Source organism: Strix aluco, chromosome 14 (assembly GCF_031877795.1).
Source record: "Strix aluco isolate bStrAlu1 chromosome 14, bStrAlu1.hap1, whole genome shotgun sequence".
NCBI classification, from domain to species: domain Eukaryota; kingdom Metazoa; phylum Chordata; class Aves; order Strigiformes; family Strigidae; genus Strix; species Strix aluco.
In genome coordinates this window covers 23,542,983-23,562,564 of record NC_133944.1, presented here as the reverse complement: position 1 = coordinate 23,562,564, position 19,582 = coordinate 23,542,983, and the positions used below count along the sequence as shown (strand labels likewise).

Sequence of the window (19,582 nt, the reverse complement as noted above, 5' to 3'; positions counted from 1 at the left end):
ACCTCAACAAAGCACTGCCACCACGCCGAGATCTGCCAGAGATCGGGGCCCTGGAGAAGAGAGAACAGGCCACAAACCATGATGCTGCTCTTTGGCCTGGGAACTACACAGCAGAGTGAAACCTCCCCCGGGGTTTCAGCAAAGCCACCGGGCAAGCGCCGGCTCTCTGACTGGCTCACCACAGCCTCCCAGCAGGAAGGGTGAGAACAGGCAGTTTCCCACTGGGACACGCAGGGAACAGAGCCCTGCTTTCCCTGGATGCTCCCAAGCAGGAGCTGGGCCAAGGTGAACAGTACTTCGAGAGATTGAGGCATTTAACACAACTTTAAGAAAAGTTACAAATCTTTTAATAAAATTCGTGATAAGTTACAGTTTCCTGGAGAACAGGCTCCAGTGTATAAAATGGGAGACAGGCTGGGAGGAGCAGGGGAAGCACCAACAGGAACCTCTTTCCCCATAGGAAAGAAGAAAGAGGGCCAGAAAGGTTCTGACAGACATTTATTGGGATTAAAAAAAAAAAAAACAACAAAACCTCTAAGAGTGGTCCAGTGGATGTAGAAAGACATTAGCCCATGTCCCTCCATTCCTCCACCCTCCCAAATCCTCACCCCCAAAGGCAAACACATACAAGTCCTGTTTAAGTCACATATTTTAACAGATCCGGGTAGACCTCAGATCCCAGCAACAGTCTGAAGATATTAATCTTCCGCGGCCCAGGGTGCCAGCAGGGATTTTTGCGAAGCCAAGAGACAGCCTCCTCTCGATACAGGTCCTCGAGACTGCACCAGGCACGGTGGCACGGTGTCCTGGCTCCTGTCTGATGACACAAGCCAAAGGGCCCGTCCCACATGGCAGCTGAGGTCCCTTCTGCAGGGCAAGGGCACGCCACCCCTCCGCAGGCTCTCGTGGAGCAGCTGGCCCCAGCCCACGGAGCCAAGTGACAAGAACCGACAGCACACGTGGGTGACAGAGGGGTGGCATAACTCAGAGCCCTCCCGGCAGGGAAAGGCCAGCACACAGAGACAGAGCAGCCGAGGGCTTGGTGCTGAGATGAAGAGCTGAAATGAAGCTGCGTCCCCCAAGGGGCTTCGCAGGGCCGCCCGGCAGCCAGCTCCCCTCACACGGGACCGATGTCTCTCCGCTCAGGTGCTCCATCCAGCCTGCGAGGCACCGGGGCTGGGCAGGCAGCCGGACCACGAGAGCGCATTTCCTACCGTGCTGGGGGGGGAGGACGGACGCACAGAGAGAGGTGAAGTCCAGCCAGACCAGGAGCAGAGGGGAGCTGGTCACCTGTGCTTGCAGGTGAGGAGGTGGCGGCTGTCACTCCAGGGCACCCATGAGGAGATGAAGTTCCCGGAAGGCACTACCATGGCGGCCACTGAGCCCAGACTTGTTCTTGACGATGTTGCTGATGTTTTTCAGCTGCTTGTAGCACAGCTTGCATTTATGGAGCCTGCAAAAAACAGAGAGCAGACACAACGGGAATCCCCAGCTGCTTAAGACATAGATATGCTTGTTCCTACAGTGCCAAAGATGCAACTCAAGTGGGAGAGAAAACACAAGCCCTGCAAACGGCCCAGAAGAGGCTGAAATGTGAGCATGGCTCTGCAGAAACACCACGTATTCAGCCCACGTCCTGATGACACACAAGAATGGCATCCACATAAGGGCTCTTTCACTCCTCTCTTCCCCTTCGGCAGTAAAGTCCAGGGCAGAAGGAGGTGCTGGTTTTGGAGGGCCAATGCTCAGAGCAGAGCTATTCTGTGAAAGAACTGGAAATCCAGCGCCAGGCTGACAACTCATGTGTCTTGCAAGGTGAAGCCACAGGGTGGTTTTACTCCTGACATACTCAAGACTTTGTTTAGGTGTGACTCAATACACTGTGACAGAGGGAAAAAGCAGTCCTTGGTCTTTTTCTAAGAGCAGGAGGGTTTGGTGTTTGCAGACAAAAGGGAAGGCATGCCCAGTCTAGTATCAAAGTCTCGATGGTGACGAGCAAAGCTCACCCAAGAGAAAAGCTGGTTCAAAAAGGGAGCAAGTGGAGGTGAGTAAGTGCCTCACCTTTCCTCTCTGGTGATGTCCACTCCAACAGAAGGTTGTGCGGTGAGGATGTCTGTGATCAATGGCAGGAATCTCTGAAGAATGAGTTTCAGGGAGGTGCAGCCAGTCTGCACATAACTGAAAAAACAAACAGAGAATCAGGTCACACTTGAATTTCATTCCTTTCCTCCCAGCACACAGCCCTCACTCACATCCAGTCACTGGGGTTAATCTACTCAAACGAACCCCCCCTTCACCACCTGTGACCGGGTAAGGAGAGCAACAGCCAAGTACCAACACATCTTGGTTTGAGTCAGGACTGACAAAGAGAGCCCTTGTGAAAGGTCCTTGCAAACACCCTGCCAGGTGGGACCTTTCTGCTCAAGAGCAGAGATGTCCTGCCGAGGGCACTTGGCAGGAGCCTCTCCCTGAGTAGGAAGGAAGGGCAGAAACTCCATCTTAAGAAAGAGGCTGCATATTTTTTGCCACCTAACGATGAGGTTCAAAGCAATCTTCCAAGGAACCCCAAGTCTGTTGTGGGACTTCATTCCCTTTATCCCAAGTCAATGGCTTCATTCCCACCAGCGCGCAAAGCCCACCTGTGTTACATCGACTTGACCATTCCTGGCTGCCAGAGCTGCCTTCAGTCCAACACACCTACACCAAATCTCAACATCCTGCTCCTCTTGTCCATACATACTTTCCATATCTTTCCCACACACACTTGGCAACTCCACTGCTCTTTTCAAGGTGTTGTATTAGCATTATACTGTATCTGCTGTGATTTTTCAGGATTTTCTTTCAGCTACAAAATACCCAGTGGAGTTCTCCTATGAATATCCACACATTGTCCCCCAAGCACACCACATTCTTGGGGCCTCACCTTTCATATTTACTTTGGAGTAGTTTTTCTATCTGCGGCAGGACTACAGTACACAAATCCAGCTTCCAGAGAGACCTGAAAAGGACACATTCTGAGACCAGAGACTGAGGCTCTGCAAGGCTGAGACGACACAAATAAAGCTTTCTGGCAAAAATGCTGAGGCATCAGCACTCAAGTTTACTGAGCAAGTTCAGTGACTCCCCCTTGTGATAGGAAGTGGCAGGTTCTGACATTTTGTTGACTCGCAGCAGAAACACTTTATGAAGCCCAAAGAGTTTGATTTTCCTTGAGAGACATCATTTGCCTACAGAAGAGGCCCCACAGACCTCCAGCAGTTACTGGCACTGCAGACTTGAAGATCTGACTACAAGAATACCCATTTCACGCTGCCGTGGCCACTGGACACAAGGCAGGTACAATGCAGCATTGCCCAGGCCCAGGCAGATGGCGCTCAGGTATCCCAGGGGTTGCCCCCACCCAGGACTCACGCTTTTTGGTTGACAATATTCAAGAGGTCCACAACAACAGACAAATCATTGATCGCCACTGCAGAGTCCACGGAGTTCTGAGAGAGAGGGAAAAGAAGAAATCATCTATTGCAAAGCTCAAACTGGCTAGACTAATACAACTAATATCAAGTACCACTTTTCAAAAACAACGTAGAGGAAATGTGGAGTTGGCTAGGGAAGAGAAGATAAGTCTCACATGAGAAAGTTTTCTCCGCATTTCTGTGTGACCATCAACCACAGGTGGGACACAGTGGCACTCTGCGGTGCACCCCTGGGACAAAAGCTGTGAGACTCCGCATTTTGTGTTAAGAGGCAGAATTGGCCCCAGACAAACCAAAAGAGCTGCTCAGCTGCTCCTCCCATGAGCCTCAGGTATCTCCACATCCTTGCCTTGATGTCACCGGTGCTCCATACAGCCCGCACGGTGTCCAGATTCTTGTGGCGGCTGGTGAGCACCACACACATGGTCTCATGGCCTTTCCTGATCTGGGACATGGCTTCTTCATCCACAAGCTCAGTCTGGCTTTGGTTTTTCACAGCCTGGAAGTACAGACACCAATGGAGCAGCAATAACAGAGCAGGATGGCACAGAAGGGTAGGAGCCTTCTCTGGCCTAGGTGAGGGCTGATTTTGGTGTACTGAGTGCCACTAAATACTGACTGCCTTGCAGATTGCTTTAAAACATTTTGAAATGGAAATGCTCAATTTTTTCCGATTTCAATTATTTATCTTCTGCCTTTTCTACTAGGTCAATCACAAACACGTTTGAAGCTTTGGAAAAACTCTAAATTTAAAAAAGGTGAATTAAAAGTAAGTTTTCAAAACCATTATGTTTTGATGAAGAAATGTTTTCATGCAAATCCTGTTTTTTTCTGTGACACATTCATCTGAAATTGGCAAATTTTATTACAAAGCATAAATCTTACACAATTTATTAGACTCTCAATTTGATTCTTGCCCAAGCCATGCTGGCACCACTCCCTTTGCTCACATTTAGAGTTTGGGAGCATCTGGTCCTTTTCCCTTCTTAGGAAAACCCTCCCAAGAGAGGCCAAGAGGCCTCCGAGATGCAAGAGGCAAAGGTTCCCGTGAAATAATTATGTGTGTGTAATGGCAGACACCAATTTTCTAAATGAATCACTGTCTAGCATGTGGAATTGTTGAGCGTCTCTGCCTCATCCCTTGCTCCCCGCTCTGATAACACATTCTTCACGAGCACGGGTCAGCGCTGCTGTGTTTGTGTCAGCCTGCTGCCAAGCGCAGCGGAGGCTGGCTCCAGCAGTCCTGAGGTGCTGATTCCACAGGAACCACAAGTCAAAGCAGTTGGGAGGCAGGAGTAAACTGGCAGGGGAAGTACCAAGCGAGCAGTGGGAGAGCAGAAGGTAACATGTTCTCACTCAGTACTGCAGGCTGCAGAAAGCACCTAAGGCACTTCTGCACCTCAAGAGAACCCCCTCTCTGATACCACCCAACACAGTCACTGGCTGGAAACTTTCATCCACAGATACCTACTGGTAGAAAGTCAGAGGCCTTCAGACCAATGGGCTCATTCCTGGCTGCAGGAATCACTGACGGCTCTGTTCTGGTCAAAGGAGTTGAGGAGGCAATCGGTAGCCTATGAACCGGATCAGGCTGCAGGAGAAATTGGGATAAAAGCTCTAGCAGCGACAGCCTGGCCCTAGTCTGATGTCCTTTTTTTCCTGACCCGCTTTCCTCTCACAGCAGGTTCCTAATGCAGAAGCAGTCTCCAATTTGCTAGCGTAGTTTAAGAGGCAATAAAGTATCTCTGAGGTACACGCCAAGACGTAATTAAGGTTTGCAGAGAACATGGACATGCCCCAGCAGAAGTGCCAAGTGCTGTCATTGTTATCAGCATCTAAAATTAGGGCAATGGGCTGTGGCCAGCCTGAAGGCTAAGAGAGAACTCTGAAGAAGCCAGTGTAATGTACCCTGGCCCAACGGCTGCGTGTGATTTTGGTGAAAAAACAGCCTCAGTTCAAGCACTTGCAGAAATCTGGCACTGTTTCTCTTCAGAGTGCCCCAATTTTGAGCTGCAAGGAGAAACACCACTGCAAGTGTGAGAAGTGAAGAAAAGCAATAGAGCCTGTTGGAGGCTTGGCCTTTGATTCTCAGGCAAGACACATGGCAGCACAAAGACTGGAACTGCACTTTTACCGCTCTTCAATATAGGAATCAGCTTGACTAGAAATCGTAAAGTCTCCAACACTCACATATCTTTCACAGTGGGAGTGTGAACAGCTATTAACAGATCACGCAGTACGTACCGGTTCTTGCTTTGGCAACGCAGTCTGGACATCTGCAGCTTGGCTGGGCTTCACCGCTTCCTTTGCAGTTACAGGCTCTACCAAGATGGAAAGAAGTGGGAAAGCAGAAACTGATTGTTCCTTTCAAGGTAAGTTGAGAGCAAAACTTCTGTATAGCTAGACTACAAGTAGTTGTTTCTGCAGACATGCAGCTCTTCCTCTTTCGAGGGCCATTAACCCCATTCCCACCAAGGGGTCATTTTCATACTCACCATCCTCAGGAGGGGCTGGAAAGGGCTCATTGTTTCGAGGAGGAGTTCGACCTACAGAAAGAGAGTAAAAAAATAAATAAACAAACGAAGGAGCATCCAAGGCTACAGCTTAGCAGTAAATCAACCTTGGAGCTGGGACATCTCTAACAACTCCACAGATCAGGGTAATCAGTGATAGGGCAAGCAGAGTTATCTCCTGCAGACCTTGACACTACTGCTGAGTTTAGCCAAAGGCTTTCAGCCTTCCTGGATGGGAGGGACAGCACTGACCCATGTAGCTGCTGTAGAGGTGTGAAGCACAAGAAAAGGCACTGTCACAACAAGTTGTATTAGTAAAAATTCACCTCCCCCTAAATTGATTTACGTAAGTAAATCAAAATAATGACGATTAATTCCCTAGAAAAGACTATCTCATTTTTCTCATTTACATAAAAATGACGTACAGGTATTACACTGTGCCTCCTAAACAACAATCTCTGCTTTAACAAAACATTTTGCCTCTCCTTCTTTAATGAAGGCTGCTGGTTTTACACATATCAAAATTCTAAGCTAATAAAGATCCCGTACACAGTAGTCTTTCCTAATCAGGACAGGAAGGCAGCGTGCTTACAATGGAGCTCTGAATTCAGAGCCAGGCTTTGATCAGACATCGCTGCACCCTAGTAAAGGTGCCACCTTCCAGCAGTTCACCAACATGATCCACAGTTCAGTGTCCAAGCACAGAATATTAAAGAAAAGTTTTCTAAACTTCCAGTCACAGGCGAAGCCTCTATTATAGCAAGCCAAAGCTCACTTCTACAGAACAAGTTTAGTGCCTACAGCTCTAATCCAAACACCACTCAAAAGCACAATAAACCCTGGTACTGACAGATAGCGTTTTTGGGCTGGAAGATCTCTTTGTAATCCTCCGGGTTCTGGATCTCAGCCTTTGATTCCTTCTCATCCCGGTCATCTTCACTGCTAGGACTGCGCCTCTCACTCTCCGAGTTGTGCTTCACTCTGTGGTGGAAAAAGGGAGGCTGTCAGAGCAAGTCATATGGACTCCGTCAGAGAGAGCAAGAGCACTAAGCTCCTTGTACATTTCCTTAAAATCTTGAAATTCAATAAGCCAGCAGATTCCCTTACCTTTGTGGCTTGCTGCAGCTAGTTGAGGGCCTGTCATAGATGCGGCGAAGGGAGGACCCCGTGGGGGTAGGTGGCACAAGAGGCTCATCGTCCCTGATAAGCCCATGAGGAATAGAATCTGACTTTGTGACTCTGCTGAGATCCACAACGAAGGAAGAGACTGTGCTTTGCGCAAAGGAAACTCCTATCTGCAGAGGCAAAAGATCAAGGTAATTCACCAGGGAGCAGGGTGCACACCAGCCTTTTTGAGAACAGGCATGATGGAGTGACCCTGAGCAACTGTGCTTGAGAATTTCTCAGTTCAGTGCTTTGGCTTTTTTAATTTGAAGCTGCCAATGTTTTATGAAAGGCTACAATAAAACTTTTGCCAAGCATAGTTTCTAACTCCTGGTCAAACCCAAGCCTCAGTTCTTTCCTCCAGAAGCCAGAGAGAGACAAAGTGGAACACGAGGTGGCTGAAAGCAAAAGCACACGATCTTTGTGATGGGCACACTGCAAGCCCTGGCCACTTAGAGTCTGACAGAAGCTTAAAGGTCAGCAGGCCTGCAAGAAGGCAAGAGGATTTTATCTCATGTTTCACAGCCACCTCCCCCACTCCTCAGGAGCAGTGGCTTACCAGCTGGTTGGTACAGATAGATAAGTCAGCTACTTTTCCCCAGTTCACCAAGACCACATCAAAACAGCGCTCTGGCTCCCAGCCGTACACACGCAGCGAATCCTGGAAGCCACTGTACAAGCAGCAGCCATCTGGGTTGAAGAGCACACACCTGGGAGGAAGGCAGGTGGAGAATTAGGCACAGCTTTCCAACCTTGCTCAGCCCCACAAGGACCCCAGGGCCGTATCCCTGACTTCACTGAACACCTCCAGTCCTGTTTCTAACAATGAACCTATCGATCTGGTGTCCACCAGTGCTGGTTTTGGCTGAGATAGAGTTAATTTTCTTCATAGTAGTTGGTATGGGGCTGTTTTGGATTTGTGCTGAACACAGTGTTGATAACACAGGGATGTTTTCATTATTGCTGAGCAGTGCTTATGCAGAGTCAAGGCCTTTGCTGCTTCTCACACCTCCCAACCAGCAAGTGGGCTGGGGGTGCACAAGAATTTGGGAGGGGATGCAGCTGGGACAGTTGCCCCTTCGGATTCCCTTCGGATATCCCAGACCATATGGCATCATGCTCAGCATATAAAGCTGTGGGAAGAAGGAGAAAGAGGGGGACATTCGGAGAGATGGTATTTGTCTTCCCAAGTAACTGTTATGTGTGACGAAGCCCTGCTTTCCTGGAGATGGCTGTACCCCTGACTGCTGATGGGAAGTGCTGAATGAATTCCTTGCTTTGCTTGCACACGCCACTTTTGCTTTACCTATTAATTTGTCTTTATCTCAACCCATGCATTTTCTCATTTTTACTCTCCCAATTCTAACCCCCATCCCACCAGGGGGAGTGAGGAAGCAGCTGTGTGGGACTCAGTTGCCTGTTGGGGTTAAACCATGACACCTGTGCAGCATCTCCAGCAGCCCTAACTTCTCCCCAGTGAAGTCTCTTTCAGGAAATCCTCCCTTCACCCCCACTTTAGTCTCTGCCTAGTATACTGTAGTAGGAATTTAACATACCTGACGGGAGTAGCCTCCTCTTCAATGCAGCTCACCACTTGAAACTTCTCCAAGTCCCAGAACCGAACAGTCCTGTACAAACAACAGAGCAAAAATCATTGCTTATCCCTCTAGAAATCTGCTGTAGGATCCATTATGGAAATAATATGTTAATAACTAGAATGACTTCTGCTGTTGCGCACATATGATGAACTTACACAGAAGGCTAGTCTAGCTAAGATCTGTGAATCCAACCACAGATGCTCAGAGGCTCTAGATACAGACAGGTATTTAGAGCCAGCCCAGAGCTCAGAGGACACCCTGCTGGCTGAGCAGGGCTGCTTGCTGTTCAGATAGGATGTCAGCTGGATTAGCAAGATGCTTGAGGCTATCGCGTTGTTTTCTAGCGTGGTAGAAGGTGCCATCAATTTTGGATGAGAAGGCCAGATCTCCATGGTCTGTGCATCACAGATGTGACACCCTGCTGGCTAGATATCAGGCTCTTGCAATGGCAGGTTTGAGTCGTGGGACATTCCTATTTCCCACGTTTCTAAAATGAAGGGTATCGGGAAGGGGAACAGACATACACAATTCCCTTCTTCCTCCCTCCCCTTATGTACCTGTCAGAGCTGCCAGAAGCCAAAAGGTATTCATTGGGATGGAATTCAACAACGTTTACTGGGCCAGTATGTCCTGTAAACTCAAACACTATCTTCCCAGCAGCCAGATCCCACAACTGGAAGAAGGAAAGAACAGAGAGACTCTTGAAAAGATTTAATGTTAGAAAATTTCAATAGATCTCGGATTTCCTTGTACTGGCAGCCTTCTAACACTCCTCTCCCTCCAAGAACAGACTCAAATTTGTCAAAAGAAGCAATGATCAGGGAAGAAGCACTGTCCTAGTAATTTTTTTAATGCCTTTTTCTTTTTTTCCTTCTTTTTTTGGCATTCTCTTTTAAATTTTCCATTTAATTTGTCTCCTGGAAGTTTCTGGTTTATATTTAGAGACTCAGATGAAACACAGCAGTTCCACCTGTCCCCACACGTTATATCTCAAAAGCGAATAAACAAAAATCCAAAAGCTCTGAATCCCTTAGCAATTCATTTTTCCTGTGGTCTAGTCACCACTGACAAATCCAGTGTGAAATGACCGATCAGTTTGTTTCATGTGAAGCTGAAAACAAAAATCAGTCCTTTGCCCACATTCCACCATACCACATCTGAAACAACTGAAGTCTCTACTTCCGTCGATACTTTTCTGAATTTCTTCTCTTGCTCTGCTCAGTCCTGACAGCAACTTTCAGACTGATAATCATGTGCAATGTGTATGATAAACACACTCCTACTGAGCAGAGCCAGAAATTGGTATGGTGAAGCAACATACTGCGGACAACTAATTCTGTAACACTGACTGAAACAACCAAGGCCAAAGGTCAGGTATCACAACTCTACTGCCATCAAAACTTGAAGCTGCATGTGCATAGTGCCAACATGTCTGTTGGATAAGTACATTTCAACACGTGCAGCTCTTTTCTAGATGTTGTGGGCCACTGGACGCAATCCTCAAACCGACTGTTCCCTGCAAAGCCAGATGCCTGATGAACTAAAGGTGTTTATGAGCAAGCACTGGTAATGCCTGGTAAAAAGATGATCCCAGCATTCCTGTGCCACGAGCACATAAGAAGAGTGTCACAATAAATTACCTTTACAGTGTGATCATCAGCAGCAGAGGCTAACCATTTCCCATCAGGACTAAAGCGGAGACATCGAACTGCTTCTGTGTGACCCTGAAATGAGAAAAACAAATAGTATTTTCTTTTTTTGTTTTCCCCTTCCGTTAGAGGGAATTCTGGCTTTTGTCTTTCAATCCTATACAATATAATAAAATAAAATCAAGTTTCACAGAGTCCAGCTTGCAGAACACTAAACACTACACTCAAGAGCTACACCAACCCACACTGAATAGGTGTCATCTCTCTTGTCTAAACATTTCTGGCATCAGGTAAATACAGATCTGGCTTCATTTATAAGAATCAATTTTAAATTACACAGATTTATGGGTGGTCAGATAGAAGTGCTGTGCCATTAACTTGGTTTCTAAATGAAATTAATCTACAGCAAGTTCTTCGGGTAGAAAAAGGCCCCAGGAATAGAACCATCTTGGTGTAGTGGGGACTTGCACGGTAATATCAGTCACAGCATAAAGAAACACTCATGGATGCTCTCCATCCCTCACTGAAGCCAACCAGACTATAGTACATTAACTCCTATGATATCCATTTCATATTCCCATAGAGTTCCCAGAGGCCTGCAGAGGTTTGCCAGGCCACTTCAGAAATCGTGCAGGTCTTATTTTTATACTGGAAAACTAGGAAGTTAATTGTACATAATCACTTTAAGGTTTGATTACAAGTCTGTGACAGAAATCCTTCTCCCCTCTTTGTCTGAAAACTAATGAAGCATTTTACCTTGTACCTGAAGACACAGCCTTTTCTTCTTACATCCCAGAGCTACAGGAAAGAAAAGCAAACAAAAAATATGCTTAGAGCAGTATGTGGGGAGCCCAAGAGTCCCATCAGAACAAGAGCTCTCCCTGTCACCAAGCTGATAGACACTGCAGAATGATAACACTGAAGGGGCTGTTGAACCTGTTTGCTTCAGGGGTATTTCCTAACCCAGTTCCCCAAGTGAGAATCACTTCTGTAACGTATTTCTTACTAGAGAAGCTCAGTTCCTATAGTCAAATACCAGGCTGATGAAGCAGATGCAATCCACAGCAATCAAGACACCTGCGCTTGCTGACACCAGGTCTCAGCTGGCACCTTACTCGGCGCCACATTCCACAACAGAGGAGTCACACTCATGAGCTACCACTGTGAACATACACACACGAATTTCACAAGCACTCACAAATACACCTGCCCACACACACAGAAATGATGATGTACAGCATCTACCAACAGCTTGGCACTAAACACGTTCTGGCACTCTTCAAAACAAAGATACTGCAAGTAAAGAGGGCAATCTCTAGGGGAAGCTGGATTTTACCTTAATGTTTGTGTCCAAAGAGCCAGATGCCACAAAGCTTCCAAAAGGATGGAAATCAAGGCTGCAGATATTCGCTTTGTGACCGAGTAAGGTACGAAGAACTGGGAAAAGAAGAAGCAGAACAGGGAGAATGAGTAGGGGGGAGCAAATATTTAGTAGTTCATTTCCCCCAGACCCCAGGCAGAAGTTCAGCCATGCTATCCTCACCATTAAGCACATGCATATGACATGCTACATTAGACATACTCCATATTGTTCATTCACCTATATACATTATTTTATAGAAATGTTTCCGCCTTTACCCTTGCAATGCAAAGAAACAGCAATAGAGCACCCATGTTCAATGATCCTAATGGAAGTCCTGTCCTTAGGTGTGGAAACTATGAATAAAACTCCAAAAGTCTCGATTCTGAAAATAAAACTAAAAAGCCACTCTTTGAGGCAGCTGTCAGGCAGTGTACATTTCCACTTGTTACAAAGAGAGAAAAATGGGGGGACAGTTTTATCCAGGAGTGAAAGGGACATTTGATTGCCTGCACTGTTCATCTTGCAGCTATTACAGATCTTTTCCCAGGTCTCCACAGCCCCATTCAGGCACAAGCCAGACTTCTATCTTAAGTTCCAACATCCGTCCTGGACTCCTTCAATTGCCCCTTGCAAGAAGCATCCCAAAGCCCAGGAAAGGATGCTTGGGAAGCGTGAGAAGAAACGACCACAGTGTTTCAGCAAGTCATCAACCAAGTAACAGCCCTTGTAATTCTGGAAACCAGAAAGAACCAGTAGAACTGGTACACCATATCTCTGAAAGCAGAGACAAATGCAGAACTCAACTTCGAGAAAGAAAAATTGCTCAGATAATAACAAGGGCAACCTCTCTCCATCATCTGTCATCTGGGACAGTCTGATGATTCCCCTGGCAGAAATTAGCTCTTGAGCCAGCGCTGGAGTGGTCATTTGCACAGACACTGGCTCATAAGTCTCCTGATAAATTCAGCCAGATCAGTTACTCTCCACTGGCACAGCCAAACTATTTAACTGAACTGATCCTAACTGTCTGAACGACAAAAGTGCTTTTTATTATTTATGCCATCTGCTGTTTGCCGTCTTCATTCTGCCAGGGGAAGTCTATTTTCATTACACATTCTTTCTCTGAACAAGTAGCAACCTGTAAGAAATATTCAGTCATTTTATGGTATTCCCGCTGGAACGCACTCAAGTGATTCATGATACCTCTGCAAACTTGTTCTAGGATTTGAGAAAAATGTAATAAATAAAGCGTGACTCAACAGTTGGCCTTTAATGGATCAGAGCTCGATGAGTTCATAGCTTTTATGATCTATTAAAAATTAGGTCTTTGTCTATTTATATGGTCATGCAAGAACAGAGGAGGAGAAAAATCACTTGAAGGAAAAAAGAAAATTTAGAACCTAAGAACAAGAGGTCAGCAAGCAGGGCATTCCTGCACTTGTGCAGAACCTAATTTTCTAAAAATGTCAAGTCTGATTTTTGGATCCTTTTATTAAGGTTGAAAATTTTAAGCTGAGGCTCTGAATACAAATTCTATAAGCCTAGTTACTCCATACATGCATGGAAACTGATCTGGAACACAGATTTCAACACACTCGGGCCAGAACCCTAGAAACTAGTTCTTCAGATCAGTCTCCACAATACATGTATAAATTTCTGCTCAAGCGTGCACACACAGTTCTAGTCTCAGTAGGAAGCACACAAAAGCCCTCTAAGAGGGCTGGAAATTAAGACACAAGCAATGCCAGGCTCATATTTCTTCTTCAGTTAGGAACCTTCTGGGTCAGCATAGATATTAAGCATAAGGATATTCCAAACAGCATGCATTAACAGAAGTGGAAACTCATGGAAACATACTTTTGGCAGCTTCCAGGTCCCAAACTCGAATGGACCCTGACTGGGACCCTGCAACAATGAGCTCCTCATTTGTATTGATCTGTAGGCTCTCAATGGGCGTTGTATGACCTGTCAAGCTCTGCAAAGAAAACCACAAGTCACAATCAACAGCTACTGACACAGCCCTGTCCACAACAGCACTGCTCACACTCCACTGGTAAGGGAGCTATTTAGCCATGAGTTGGGACCACCTGGTTGTGCCACTGGTCCTTCTTCCTCATCAGCTACCAGTATGGTAGAGCACCCTGAGCACCATCACTGCACGTAGCACTGTGCATGTATCTTCCACCTTATCCCACTCTCTGGGGCACACTGACTAATTTTTAAAGGACGCATCAACAGAGTCATGGGTAGTTAAACACGAGGTGTGGATGCCCAGACAAGGTTGACACATACTTGCATTATAAAAATTATGCTGTGCAAGCACAATGGCACTGTGTTTGCTCTAAGTGGGTCATGTAAGTGTCATGAACCAGTTACAAAATCAAAGCAAGAGCAAAGCCAGGACTACTTCGAAACCTTCACATAAGCAAGGAGCCATATGTTGCTGCCAACAATGGGTGTCACAGTGATAACGTGGTGCTATTACTGAAGTATTAACTTGAGGCATAAGGTAATTCAGTTCCTTTCATCCTCGAGCTTACAAATTACGTAAGTATTTTGAAAAGGCCAGTATTTAATTAAAACACAAGAATATTTAAAACTAGCTCTGGAAAACAAATACCACTATTGCAGACTTTTTGCTTGCCAATTAAGCAATATTCTATGCTTTACTCCATCCTCAGACAGGTGTCTTTAAACAGCTAAGCTAGCTCTGTGCCTCCCACACACGTAGAGAGGCTGGGAATGCCAGTTGAAAGCTGCCTGTTCTGATGGGGCTCTCTTAGGATTTCACATGCAGCTGAAATCCTCCACATACTCTACAGCTGCAACTGTCACTGCTTAGTGAGAAACAGAGCTCACGCTTGAACCAAGTCACAATGCTACTTGAAAAGCTCCTCTTCTCCCTCTTCCCCAACATGTAAACACCTAGAATCCTAACAATCCAAACACTAAAGATGAAATTTCAGAGGACAAAACATACAGCACAACCCCAAAAATCAAGATTCTTTTGATATACAAGAATGGCACAAGTCCTCAGCAGCTTCAGTCAGTCCCTGCCTCTCAGAACACACCAGCTTCCAACGTCTGTAGTTCTCATGCAGCGCAGGAGAGGCACAGTTCTCTGCTCCCACAGAAGGGGTATGGAGATATTTAGTCCTTCAACCTTCCTTCTCGTGGAAGGCAATACTCTAGTTTCAAACTGCTGTCATGCCACTGCCAAGGGCCTGGAAAGACACAGCTTAACAACGCTATGCAAGAAGCACAGCACTGCCAGAGGTGAGCGGCCCCTTCTGCACCCATTTCACCCTCTTTATACTTGACCTCAGTGAATGAATAGAAAAACAAAGCTGGCACTTTTCACTTTTTTGACCCTACTTTCTTGATTTCTTCCCCACAAGGTTCATACTGGCTAGAGAAATGCCTTCCATAACACAACATTATCGTGTTGTTAATTAAACAAGTGACAAGGGACACTTGCTAAAGATGATTTTCCACAACACCCACCCAAACCAAAAGCTATGCAGGACAGACATCTGTTAAATATATTTATGGTGCACTTTAGCGATCACTACTGGGGTAACCCTACTCTTTCTAACACGCTGTGCCCAGCATTAGTCTTCCCCAGCCTACATCCAAGTTAGCAAATTATTCCAACAAACTTTGTGTTGAGAGTTAAGTGACTGTGGGACAGGTAGGAACACATCCTGCTGGGGACGTTTCCTGCTAGGAGGGCAAACTCCGGGGTATAAAACTGGCCCCTGTAGCTTGCACTATAGAACTAGCTGATCTTGTACAAAACTCTGCATTTAATTATCTGTAGGCTGCTACCAGAAGGCACAATATTCATCATCTGAGCAAGCACTGACCCAGCTGAAGCAGCCAGCCCTCCCAGATTCTCTCTGGAGCAGCGGTCTCACCAGTTACCGAATTCAGTCCTTATCTTTCGCTAGAATCCACTCACACAGTTTTGTGTTGGTAAACTCTATTCACAAGTCCCACAGGCTACAAGCCAACAATCTTTCCCCTTGTTCCCCACCCTCCATACTTCAGAATTAACATTCCCACCCCCCAGAAGTTGAAAACAGGCTTGTGCTTACCATGATGCAGTTGGGCTTGTTAACTGACCATACGTTGACCCGACAGTCATCTCCTCCAGTTGCCAGCAGCCGGCCCGAACTTCTTCCCAGGACTAGTGAGGACACATTGCTGCTGTGAGCCGTGATCTCTTCTGCACAAAACAAACCAAACAGTTATTACAGACTAGTATAACAATTTTCCATGCCATCCCTCCCAAAGGACTAAAAAAAAAAAAAAATTCTTCCTCCAGAAAAACTTTCTAGTTGCCACTGGACAAGCTGCAACAGCTCACTGTTCAGATAAGAAGTCACACTATTATCTTGCTTGAAACAGTCCTTTTTGGCTCTGCCTGCTGTACTTAAGACATATGTTGACCAAACTTCACAACTCTAGTGCTCATGTAGCTTAAAAAAAGCATCTTCTCTCTCTAGCAGCAGCTCAGCAGCTTTTAAAGATTTGCTAAACTGTGGCAACCTGCTCACAGAAGCTGCTTTACCTTCAGTACCCGGGTGGGTCTCAGTAAGCTGAGCTGTCCGAGAAGCTGCAATAATACGCAGCAGCCAGAGTCACCTAACAAAAGGCCCTCTAATCCTGTTCTAGAAAGCAGCAGCTTTCTGTCCTACCTGAGAGGAACTGGCAGCAGTACAGTTTGCTACCTTACACAGAAAAAAAAAAAGTCAGACTCAGCAGCAGGGATAGGTGGAGCTCCCTTCTCTGAGCTTTGGCAGAGGCTCTGCTGTGTTCCCACTATGTAACACAAGTGAAATTTAGCAATGCAAAGTGTGAAACTGTGACAAAGGAAGGATGAATATACATCTGAAAGGGCACAAAAGAGCAAATGTGATTGATATTAAAAGACTGTTAAAAAAACTGAGGGCTGACACCAAGAGGAGTTTGCAATGACAGAACTCCAAGGAAGCCTCATCATAAAGAAACAAGTTTGGGGCAAAAAAGAAGCCAAACGAGCATCTTTGCTTAGACATCTAATTTTCAAAGTGGATTTTTAAATCTACTCAGATTTCTGGCAGAGCCTTTTGGCAGACGTATTTACGAATTTCTTCCTCTTACAGTTTTCTTTGTTGAAAGTTCACAGGATTTGCATGCCTAATAGTTATGAAACTTGTTTGTAAAAAGGCTAGGTAGCAATCAATTCAGCTTTCATTCGGATTGTTTTGGTGGGAGGAGCAATTTGATTATTTTACATGCAACACTAATCCAAAAGGATATTACATGGCCGCAATAATAATTACAGGTACTTTGATCTCAAGCTCTCAGAGCACTTTTCTGAAAGCAAAACTGCGCAACTTTCACTTTAGCTGGAGAAACACCTTTCAAATTACATGAGAAGGGCAAATATGAAAACATGTTTGCATTGTGTTGAAAGACCAATCTTCCATACGGCAACGCTAAAGTAGAGTATGGATGCATACGCAGACGTGAAGGTAACAAACAGTACAATTAGTACTAATAGGCCAACTCACTAGTTAAAATTGAAAGGATAGATGCTGAGCATTGCTGCTGAAATGAGTGCATCAGCAGCTCCACTGCTTCCCTCCTCTTGATTTCATTCTTAATAATATATTGTAAGTTTAAAAGTCATTGCTGAAGCATTCAACCCTCTGTTCATAAAGGCCAGGTTAAAACCTGACGCCAGCCTTGGCCGGATCCCTTCCTTCGCTCCCCCAGTGAAGTGCCAATTTCCTCAAACCCACAAACTTTTTTTTAATTAAGTATTCTTCACCAGATATTGCCCACCAGCTCAGTAATACTAAGCTTCTAATTAGCATCACCGAAACTTTTCAAACATTCAGAATGCTTCTTGCTCTAAAGAGGATGCTAAGATAGGGTATAGCCTAGAAAAATGAAGATCAAGAACTTCTGGCCACTTAAAGGGAATGGAGATTGATTGACTTTCAGCTTTTCCTATAACTGGAGTTTCAGGGATGGGAAGATAACATAGCAAACCAGCTTTCTGCTCAAAAAAGATATGAAATTGCTAAATCAACTATCTCAGTTCCCTTAACATGTTACCAGTCAAGGATACCATATTTCTGCCAGCCAATTTGTAGACCCCAAGTCACTAGCCTAAAGCTCACACTTCTGAACAACCAATCACTTCCCACTGCTTCTAGACATTCCTCAACAGCCCCTATGGAATCACTCATCAGTGACCAGCAAAGCAGCTAGAAATGGATAGTCAGCATCTGCTTACTGCTCCTTCCGAGGAAAAATAATGGGTGTAAAAGCAGTAGATTCTTACTGTCTCTTGCAAAGCAGTTTCAAGAGAATGAGACATACAGGCCCTGCAAAGATCACCTCATCCCTCCTGCAACAAGTGAGCAGCAATGAAGGGCAGCCCCAAAGAGGCGAACAGGACAGCGAGGGAGCTCCCTGCTGCAGCCTGCGCTCCGAAGGGGGTTTCCATCGCTCCCTCGGCAGTTCTTTACTAGAGTGGAGTCGTGTGGGGTTAGCTAGAAATTTAGGATAGCATTACAGCAGCTAACCAGAAAAAACACAGGCCATGACCCTTTGGAAATAGCAATGTCAAGGCCCTACGCTACTACGTTTTCAAAAAGGATTTCTAGGAGTTAAAAATTACAGTCAGCAACTTGGAAAGAGGGCTGGGGCACCCACACCCCAGGCAGGGATTAGCTGGTTCCTATCACAAACCGCCTCTTCCCCCCACACGTCCAGCCGGGAAAGCTCCTCTGCCCTCCCTCGGGAGAGCAGCTCGGCCACACTCACGCAGCTTCCACGCCGTCTTAGTGGTGACGGCCACGGCCATGTCTCAGCGCGGCGCCGCTCCGACGGGCAGGGCCCAAGCGCCTTCCTGCTGCCGGCGAGGCTCCGCCGCCCGGCCCCGCCTGGGCCGCCTCTCCGCCGGCGCGTTCTACCGCCGCCGGGCCATCCACCCGAGCTCCCCCGGCCGCCCTGGAGGCAAAAACAAACACCGGCCGGGGTTACGGCGACGTCCCCGCCACGCTGAGCCGAGGGGCGGGAAGGCCGCGCCGAGGCGGCGGCGGGGGGACAGGGGCCCAGCCCGCCGCCCGGCAGCCGCGCGGGGCGAGGCCTCACCGCTGACGACCATCACGGTAGCGACGGCCCCACGGGGAGCCCCGCGGGCGGGGCTGGGCGGGGGCGGGCGGGAAGCGCTCCCCGGGCCGCCGCAGCCTCACCGGGCGACGAGGAGCAGCAGGTGGCGCGCGGAGCTGCCGGGGGGGGCGCTTGAACGTTGGCGGTGGCGCTCGGCCCGGCCCTACCGGCAGCGGCCCCGATGGCACCGGACCCCCCCCCTCCCGCTCCCCGCGGCGGCCCCACCGCCGCCTGACAACCGGCCCCTCACAACAAACCTGGGCCGCGCCCCGCCTCCGCCCGGCCGCCGCCAGCCAATCCCGGGCGCCGCCGAGCCGCGCCGCGCCGCGCCGGGCCGGGCCGTTGCCCCGGTTTCCGCACGCCGCTCGGCCAATAGGAACTGAGGGAGGGGATGTTGCCATAGCGACCGCAGAGCGGCCGACCATTCACAACGCAGCTTCTTGGCGGAGCCTTTCAAAGCACGGCCAATGAGGAGGGCGGCGCGCTGGAGCTGCGGGGCCGCCATTTTGCGGCGCGGTGGGGCGGAGTTGGGCCGCCCTGAGGGGCGGTGTCGGGTAAGCGGGGCTGGGCGTTGCCGCTGCTGCTGCTCGGCCCGCGGGGAGACTGCGGCGGCTCCTTAGCCGGGAGCTTCTGTGGGCACGACCTGGAGGCC

At 47.5% G+C, this 19,582-nt stretch overlaps 1 protein-coding gene across 3 annotated transcripts; it reads right to left on the bottom strand.

Annotated features, from left to right (window-relative positions):
• Window positions 1-324: 324 nt before the first annotated feature.
• Window positions 325-19,134, bottom strand: KATNB1 (katanin regulatory subunit B1). 3 transcript variants are annotated; one of them, XM_074840257.1, is made up of 20 exons: window positions 19,014-19,134; window positions 18,583-18,768; window positions 15,858-15,988; window positions 13,618-13,735; window positions 11,734-11,834; window positions 11,154-11,195; window positions 10,389-10,472; window positions 9,306-9,421; window positions 8,707-8,778; window positions 7,710-7,860; window positions 7,094-7,281; window positions 6,837-6,967; window positions 5,969-6,019; window positions 5,718-5,794; window positions 4,945-5,064; window positions 3,823-3,972; window positions 3,412-3,488; window positions 2,924-2,998; window positions 2,062-2,178; window positions 325-1,453 (listed from the first exon to the last, which is right to left on the bottom strand). In XM_074840257.1, exons 2-20 carry the CDS (start codon window positions 18,620-18,622, stop codon window positions 1,321-1,323), a joined length of 1,974 nt encoding a protein of 657 aa, XP_074696358.1. In that variant the 5' UTR covers window positions 18,623-18,768; window positions 19,014-19,134; the 3' UTR covers window positions 325-1,320. The 3 variants fall into 3 exon arrangements, 2 of the variants coding, with proteins under 2 accessions (XP_074696358.1, XP_074696357.1); XM_074840256.1 differs by having other exon boundaries at window positions 18,913-19,133; XR_012625169.1 differs by lacking the exons at window positions 325-1,453; window positions 2,062-2,178 and having other exon boundaries at window positions 2,940-2,998; window positions 3,767-3,972; window positions 18,913-19,133.
• Window positions 19,135-19,582: the final 448 nt, after the last annotated feature.